General features: G+C 37.2%; 1 protein-coding gene across 1 annotated transcript in view; it reads right to left on the bottom strand.

The window, feature by feature from the left end:
* Positions 1 to 4682: 4682 nt before the first annotated feature.
* Positions 4683 to 9078, bottom strand: part of shcbp1 (SHC SH2-domain binding protein 1) — a 43941-nt gene continuing 39545 nt past the window's right edge. The window contains exon 14 of the mRNA XM_016252408.1: positions 4683 to 5590. Within this exon, the coding sequence (XP_016107894.1) occupies positions 5259 to 5590 (332 nt within the window). The 3' untranslated portion in view covers positions 4683 to 5258. The remainder of the gene's footprint in view (positions 5591 to 9078) is intronic.

Genomic DNA, 9078 nt, shown 5'->3' with positions numbered 1-9078 from the left:
TTTTTGACAGACAGAAAACATTGTTTAGCAAGTAAAACATGCTGTGGATCTTTGTACGCAGGCATGTTTTTACTTGCAAAATCACAATTTTGGGGCATCTTTAACCAGGCCTGGTGTCCCAACTTAAATTTTATTTAAAATATTGAAATATTAGATCACAATTTCTGCGCCAAAAAGTCACAGCTTCAATTATAAATGTGTGAGGCATTGACTCTCTCGGGAGCCCTTCACTATTCTTGTCAAATTTTCACCTGACGCTTGACTATAAGCTGACACTGACTTGACAGAAAATCAGTGAAAGATAAGTTATACAAGAACTCTTCATTACAAAATATTAGGACCCGGAATTTGACAGATTGACAAAGTCATCTACTTCAAATACCCTTTAAAATGAGTCAGCTTGAAGAAACTAATAACTTTATAGCACTCAAGACAGCCTATGAAGGGGGAGGGGGGGAGGAGTAATTTGTGACAGGATGGGTACTGTAGATTCATTGAGTTCAAAACTCATTGAACTCACAGCGTGAGCAGTAATGGAAGTATACACATTTTTCCGTCCTCCCCGGCTGCTGTCCCTCCTCGGAGATGATGAAGAGGGGGCTGATGGAGAAAATGGTCAGGGAGGTGGTGTTGAAGGGGTGTGCATGTCGATAGCACACAAAACACACTGGCAAGAAACGCAGAATATGAGCTGACAATTACAGCCTTTAATCCTAAATAACAGAATCGGACCTCCCGCCTCGTCCCGCGCAGAGTGACAGATGGTGTGAGATATTGCAGTCATTAAAGCTGGGAAACTCTGGCAAAGTGATCCTCCAAGTGTTCATTGATCCGAGCGTGTGCAACATGTCCAGCCTCGACACCTTACACCTGACCCCCCCGATCTAATAATAGAGAGCGAGCTGTGATGGAGGGCATGAGAGAAGAGCAACTTGAGCCTCTCCTGAAAGAATCGATTTAGTATTATCTCTTGCTGTTCGCATTTCTAGCTGGAAATGTATTGTATTCAGATTTGTGCCTGCTGGATTATGGTGGCGGTGGAAGGTTTTCTTTTTTAAACCCTTAATGGTGTTATTGCTTTGTCTTGCACTCCGACTCATAATAATGGAGTGAAGTCACTTATCTTGAGTGGCTCCTTTACAGATTTGGCAATAACAGTCTGCTGACTGGACGCTTGAGCCAATATTGAGATTTAAATGAAGGAGTCCATTGACGACTCAAACCACTCATCCACTTTGGCCTGGAGATAATGGGCCTGCCATCTGTGACAAGTTTTCTCAGAGCTAAAAGCTGATCGCAAGCTCAACCATATATTACATGAGGAACTGATGCCATGTGCTTGCGCTACTTCCGACAGCAGGACAAATGGATTTGGAACTTTTGCTTTGATCAGTGTAGACAGCCTCAAGCTGTTGTGATGTAACAACAGTCACGCCCATTGTAGACACACTCAGTGTCCGAATATGGCCACTACTACAAATTTGACGAAACTAATACTACAAAATTACTATGTGAAAAGAGTAGGCTATTATGTCAGAATTCATAGTATTTATAAAGGCTACTAATTCCATTGAAATTGTACCACTACTACTTCAACCGACATTCCTAATGCTGCATTCGAGAAGTCAGAGGTGGGAATATGGGAAGTGGGGGTTGAACTGTCCCACTTCCAACCTCAGTGCATTCCAGTCAATCACACCACAAGATGGTGCTATCAGCAAAAACATTTTGTGTTCAGCTAGTTATGGCAAAATCGCAAATTGAAGCAACATTCAGGCTCTACCAAAATCTGTTTATTGTCATTGTTCATTCATAATTTGTAAACTATCTAATGTTAAATATAATGGTATGCAGTTCTAGATGTTGGTGCTAAATAGCTGACTAGGAATTACTGAGCAACCAAAATAGGTAAAAATGTCCCAAGTTAACAAGTCAAATGTCCAACTTGGAGCAACATTCCAGACGTTATTTTCCAGGAGGTGGGAAAAATCCAAGTTCCAAGTTGTCTGGAACCCATCTGATAAAAACAAAAATATGACCCTGGACCACAAAATCAGTCATAACACGGGTATATTTGTAGCAATAACCAACAAATTGTATGGGTCAAAATTATTGATTTTTCTTTTATGACAAAAATCATTAGGATATTAAGTAAAGATCATGTTCCATTAAGATATTTTGTAAATTTCCAACTGTAAATATATCAAAACTTAATTTTTGATTAGTAATATGCATTGCTAAGTAATATGCATTGCTCTTTTGGACAACTTTAAAGGCGATTTTCTCAATATTTAGATTTTCAAATAGTTGTATCTTGGCCAAATATTGTCCTATCATATTAAACCATACATCAATGGAAAGCTTATTTATTCAGCTTTCAGATCGATATAAAATCTCAATTTCAAAAAATTTACACATATGACTGGTTTGTGGTCCAGGGTCACAAATGACACCGCAAGTCACATGACATCACAGATGTTGCTCTTCATCAAATGCAGTACCTGTGATAGTTTGCGATTCTGTGCGCAGCTAGTGATTTTTCTGCTATACAAGTATGAAACAGAGATTTTTAGCATTCTTGTAAAAGAATCACACAGTCACAGAGTGCTGTTGTTTGAATATAATTTGTCTGTCTACAAAAGGCCAAAGGTTATCAAAGACAAACACCAGAATTGAGAGATAAATTGAATAAACCTCTTTTTGCTCCACCAGAAGAAATGATTCCAAATGCAGTCGCAGCAGGAGTAACATGCAGTAGTGGTGTTTCATTTCTGAAGGATGTAATCTGCAGAGAGTCAGAAACCATTAATACAGTCTGGAATATGCTCAAATATAGACAAGATGAGATACAAACTCTGGAAAGTTCAGCATTTCAAATTTAAGGTCCGTAACTAATGTGTGTGTGTGTGTGTGTGTGTGTGTATGTGTATGTTAGACCAGCTTAATGTGTTTATGTAGTATGTTAGACTAGTTTAAGTGTTTATGTAGTTAATAAAATCTTACTTGTATCACACTTGACGTGTTCATTGTTTGCTCATAACCGGAGTCACTAATCATGCAGATTTACGTTACAAGCTTGTAGAATTGTACAGTAAGAAAGTTATTTCCCTTAACCAGGAAATTAACGTTCTTGGAATTGACAAGACAGTTGACCCTGAGAGGTCAGCTAAATATCTACAGCGGATCTAAAATATGAATAGTTAATTATAACTAGTTATGCTTAATTATTCATATTTCCCCATGAGCTGATTCGCTACACTAATCTTTGTATAAAATTACTTCAACTAGGCTACTTACAAGTTCAGCACAGAGGTAGTCAGGACGACACCAACAAACCTTTATTTTGGTCAAAACTTTACAAAACACAGCCTCTCTCACTCCACTAAGGAGTTTTTAAATAACAGTATCCTAGAAAAGTCCAACCTCGAGAGAAGGACGATGCTCCCTGACATTTAATTACTAGACAGCTCTGCTAATTAACAAAACCGTATTCACCGCTATCTTGTATTTAAAGTGTACACGAGCAGCTTGCTTCTCTAGCATTCATATGCAGCATCACAAACTCTGGAAGGTGAAACACTCGTTGTCACAAATTAATGAGCAACTGGTAGATATTGTAGGTCACCTTAGTTTTGATGCAGAAGACAAGGGAGTAAAACAAGGAGAGGGTGATGTTTACAGTCATAGGGGACACACTGAAACTAACTGCACCTTCAGTGGCTTTGACAGTCGCCCTTACCTTTAACAATAGATGCCGCCATTGTTCCCTGGACCGCTTGCTGGTCTGAAGGACACCGCTTCAAAATGGGACACTTTTTAGAGTCCTCCATGGCTGCAAGCTTTTTCTTTAGTCTGTCCAGACTGACACCTCTTTTGAAGATAAAACAATTGGCACAAAAGAAGCATGTCATTTATTTTCCCCTCCATTTCTGTTGCATCTAAAATATGCCAGAAGAATCAGTAGAAGAAAAAAAGAAAGAAATCAATAATCCCTAGGTCCTTTATCCCCCCCTTCAAAAAGAAAGGTGTATACTTTTTTTTATCATCGATTCCACTCAAAGACTTTGACCTATACAACAAACACAGACATCTTATGAAACAGAGAAAAACTTATGGAAAGAGAATTCTTTCCCATAAGTCTCCTTTAAAAGACAATGGGCCTTCCCTAAACACACACTTCAGACAGCAGTTTAAGGCAACAGTTAATAGGTAAGTATGAAGTCTAAAAAGGGACATTTAATTAAGATTCATAAATGAATTTGGTGTCAAACTGATTTTGACATGGTGCTAGAAGAAGGTACAAGGATGGATAACTCTGAAAGACAAACCATTAACATTCTTTAATTGTTCTTCATCTCATTTTCTCCAATGAATTTGTATTGTTATATTTCACATTAATGCACTTTAAATATCTTATGCCTTTTTGCAGTTCATTTTTTTACCCACTTAAAACGAAAAAAGCCTCACAGCTGGTTTTGGAGAACAAGTTTGGCTAATGCATGTCAAGCGGCATCTCCTTAAGCAGACCAAAACCATATTCTTTGACTGGGCATGCTGGATTATGTAATTAATCAAATGGTCTTCATTATAACGTGGTTTACCTTTACTTTTCTGAGCATTAATCAAAGTGAATTTAATCAATGAGAATTAAGTTATCACAAAAGGAACCCCTATAGACCAGCAAAATCAGAAACTCTTACTCTTCCATGCTTTTTTTATTTATAAAGTAAACAACATAAAGCAGATTTGTGCCATTTGGAACAAAACATCTTTATTTCTACAAAATATAGAGACACAATTCAGGGAAAAATTACTGCTTTTGTGCTTTGCTTTTTTTTAGTGACTAAATGCTTTTTAGCACTTATTAGTGACTATAGTAACCATTTAACTAGAATGTGGACAAAATGTGAACTGTGGGAACTCTTTAAAAAAAAAAGTCTTTGAACATATTTGTTCTTATACATGACATGGTATGAACAAAAAAATTCCAAGGTGCTGCTCTTTTGTGTTATTATATGCACAAGTGTTTCATCGTTTGAAAACTTCCTGATAAACAAAATCTCAATTCAAAAAGGCACATGATAAAAATAGAAAGTTTAAAAGCCTACACATTTTAGCACATTTAATTCATTTTGCCATTTCACTCGCACAGTAATCAATGAAAGCTCACAAAGTAACCTTGCAGCAAAATTTAAGAAATACAGAATAAATAATTAAACAGTAAAGTGTGTCTGTGCATGCTTGCCGTAGAGAAGCCTTCAGTACAGGAAGGTACCAAAGCTTCCCTTTCCATTGTGCTTGAATTGATTTCCATGAATGGAAATGAACATTTCCTGTGAGAGTAGATTCTCATCAGCCTGCATGGCCCCCAGTGCTTTCATCCGGCTCTTCCGAAGCCCATGTTTCTTGGCCGATGTGGCAACCAACTCTTGCTTGATGGCATCATTTCCCTCAGTGAAGTCTGGAGGGACGGAGTGGCCATGTTGGATGGCTGGGCACTCTTCCTCCACGACAATGGCAGGCACATCATCATCATCTATATCTGCCTCTGATTGTACTACTGTGTCCTCAAATTCTTTCTCTTTCTCATCTGACAAAACAGAAGAGGCACACAACAGGCTTCAGAATAGATTTGGTTTTGAATTTTTTTTATCTAAAACCCCAACCCTTAAAGGAAACAGCAAATCATAACTAGAGAAGTCTCGGTGCAAACATAATTGGAAAAAACAGAGATTAATCTCAGTTGTGACGCATGAACAGTTCAGAAACAGTCGTAGAGGTTTGGAATAACATGACGGAGAGCAAATGACACAATTTTCATTTTTGAATGAATTATTCCTTTAATTCCTCACCAGAAAGCAGGAAGCACAGACTGATGTGTCAACACAAAGCGCTCTCATTCACCCTTCCAGCAGGGAGCAATATGAATGGTTATAGTCAGCCAGAAAATGATAGGGTACAATAAAAGGATGTGTTTGAAGCATCTACAACTCTCCCCTAAATGGAGGGCCTCTGCACTCAAACTAAACCCTGCTGTTCCTGGCAAAGTCATTAATGACACAACGAACAATTAAACTGTAATACTAGACTGAGATGCTTTAATTTCCTTTATAAAAAGGTTAGTTCTATTCCTCGATTCTGACTGGTCAGCAGCTGTGTTTTAGTCACGATACAGCACAGCTATGACCGCTTCACCCAACGTTCTGTGTATCACTGAGCAACACCCTTAGCAACCTACCTTAGCAACATAAACACGCAATAATCTAGCATTAAAACTGTTCCGTTTATTATGTATTTCAGAAGAAATAACTGTTATTTAAGTATGCATTATGTATGCTGGCGTTATGTCTCGCATCTTTCATCTTTAACTTTGAGACCCCGCCCTTCCCCGTCTAATAAACACTCCTCATGCAGAGATGTGTTGATGCGTGTGCACATCTGTGTGGAAGCCTACAGTTTTCGAAGTGAGGAGGGAATATTACTGTATTTATTAGTTTTCTGTTTCAGGTATGATTCTGTATGTCCATCAGTTTACACTGTAATGATGCTTGCAAACTCGCGCTGTGCCGCTAATCAGTCTGTTTTAAAACTAAAAGACAGAAAAACAGATGTTTCCTCATGCTGAGAGATAAGCAGATGTATGTGTGTGAGAAAATATCATATATGGTGTTCAAATAAATGACACAGCAGATGATAAGAGCTCCTATTCTCTGTTTTTATGCTTTAGATGAGGCATGTTCGGAACATTTCTCTTGCCGTTTACTGTTGCTGTCAGGAACTATTTTTAGCGGAAGGACAGCATTTAACGAAATTGCTTCAAAAAAAGTAACCTTTCAATACATACATTTTTGGTTTTTATATATATTTTTTTTATTGTGTGGTAACCGTTTTATAAAAGCAATAAGGCACTCGAGGCCGTGCTGTATCGTGAATAAATCATGGCTGAAGGGCGTTGTTGCAACCCCTATATTTATTCAGGATACGGCACGGCCTCTCGTACCTTATTGCTTACATATAGGAGAAAGCATTTTTAGGAAAGTCAGCAGTTATACTCAGGGTAGTATAAAACTGGTTTCTCTTTGCTATGAGACCTTCAAGGAAGAACTATCCCATAACCTACATTTTCTTTCCAATATGTATTATATTTAATTCAAATGGATTCATCTGAATACAATGAGATTTGCAATCTAAATTGCTCTAAATCTACACATACAAAAATGGATAAGGATCAGCCAATGCATATCTCACCTTCATAATAAAAATGCATAGCATCATTTATTTTAAAGAAAATAGATTCTGAATTTCCCTAACCAACACCCAAATGAAAACATGCACATATGTCGACCGAAAGTATTTACATTTTAAAGCACTTTCTTTTAAGGTTTCAATGCAGAACAGAAAGTAACTATGCCAATGCATCTAACAGACAAAGGCAGACGGTGAGAGGCGGAAGCATAAAGGAACCAGAGGGAGAAGTAGGATCTACTTTTATTTTGAAGCCGAGACGCCTTCTGCTGAGCATAATTCAGAAATTAAGCATACTGCATTCACAGCTGCCCTTCATTGAATGTCAAGCGTATTTCCATTCTTTTCTCAAAATGGAGCTGACTGAGAGGAGGGAAAAAAAGCCGATCCTGCTGAAGAAAAGTACCGTGGGGATGGCAGTCATTACAGACAGGCCTTCCAACAGCCCCAGGGGGGCATTTTTAACAGAAATTTTATGCAAGTGAATATATTTTCACATATATTACCGCAGGAGAAAGTAGAGCACTTTTCTCATAGTCCTGCGGGTTCCTTCACAAGCTATATAGACGTGTGGCGCATGCACAGAACCATTTACAGTAATGGGTCGTGGCCTATTTAATTTGTGGCAAAGAAGATGAGGTGTGTGAAATCCCAAAACATCAAGGTTACACTATCCCCCATACAAGAAACCAAGGACACGCAGCAGACAAAAAAAAAAATATTTAGCTCTTACATGGAGGCCCTGGACACATGAATGTATTATTTATGTACTGTATTATTTGCGAGCTCAAGCACGTTTCATATTTCCCAGTAAATTGCAAGAAAATTCAGCATAAATAACATGAATTAAAGGAATAGCTCTCCCGTCACGTCACCTCACATTGTTTTAAACCTAAAAGCCAGTTATGTTTTTCTGTTATTACATTATCCATACAACAACAGTTCATAGTGACCACTTTTTGTGAAAAAAAAAAAAAACACTCATATTGATAATTGTGTTACAGCTGATAACAGATACATTTGGGGTTAGCTAACCCATGGGGATTAGTGAGGGAACTGCAGGGGCTTTGTGATTTGATGAAAAGCTATTAATTAAATCATAAAAAGCCATTTTTAAATAAAACAATATAACACTTTATTTGTTTACCTGCATGTCATATGGCACCTGTGAACCACGAACATGCAAATGTGTAAAAGTATTGAGAAATTAACAAAATAGCAGGGAGTACGTCAAGAAAACATTTTATGTAAAAGGGGTAAAAAAAAAACTGGGTTTGAGAATCCATGATGTACAGTATAAAACGTATTAATTATTATTTGGATTTAAAATTATTAGTAATATTTGCTGAAGACTTGACATGTATTATTAGTATTTTTAAGATTAAACATTACATTTAAATTTACACATTACATTAAAACTTAAAAGAAAATCTAAAATATCAGCTAATAACTGAAATATTATCAGTTTATCATGGCTCTCTCAGTGTTGCATCATTCTGGAGCTTGACAAGCTGGTCACTATTAACAGCTGTTATATAAAAACAGCTGTGTGAACATTCTTTTCCATTGAGAAAAAGTAACATACTATTTTAGAACCAAAAAAGGGGGACATTTTTCATTTTGGGTGAACAATCCCTATAATGCTTGCAGCAATTTGTCTTCACTAACCGTCGTTAGCGTTTCTACTTCTTCAGGTGTTGCTAGGTATTAGGGATGGGTATCGTTAAGGTTTTAACGGTATTACTACTCTTACCGATACAGTACTTTAACGGTCTTCTTATCTGTACTTTTTGTTTTATATATATATATATATATATATATATATATATATAT

Source organism: Sinocyclocheilus grahami, unplaced genomic scaffold (genome assembly GCF_001515645.1).
Source record: "Sinocyclocheilus grahami isolate Dianchi unplaced genomic scaffold, SAMN03320097.WGS_v1.1 scaffold1105.1, whole genome shotgun sequence".
NCBI lineage: Eukaryota > Metazoa > Chordata > Actinopteri > Cypriniformes > Cyprinidae > Sinocyclocheilus > Sinocyclocheilus grahami.
Note: the sequence above shows the minus strand (reverse complement) of the source record. Positions and strands in the feature narration are given on the sequence as shown.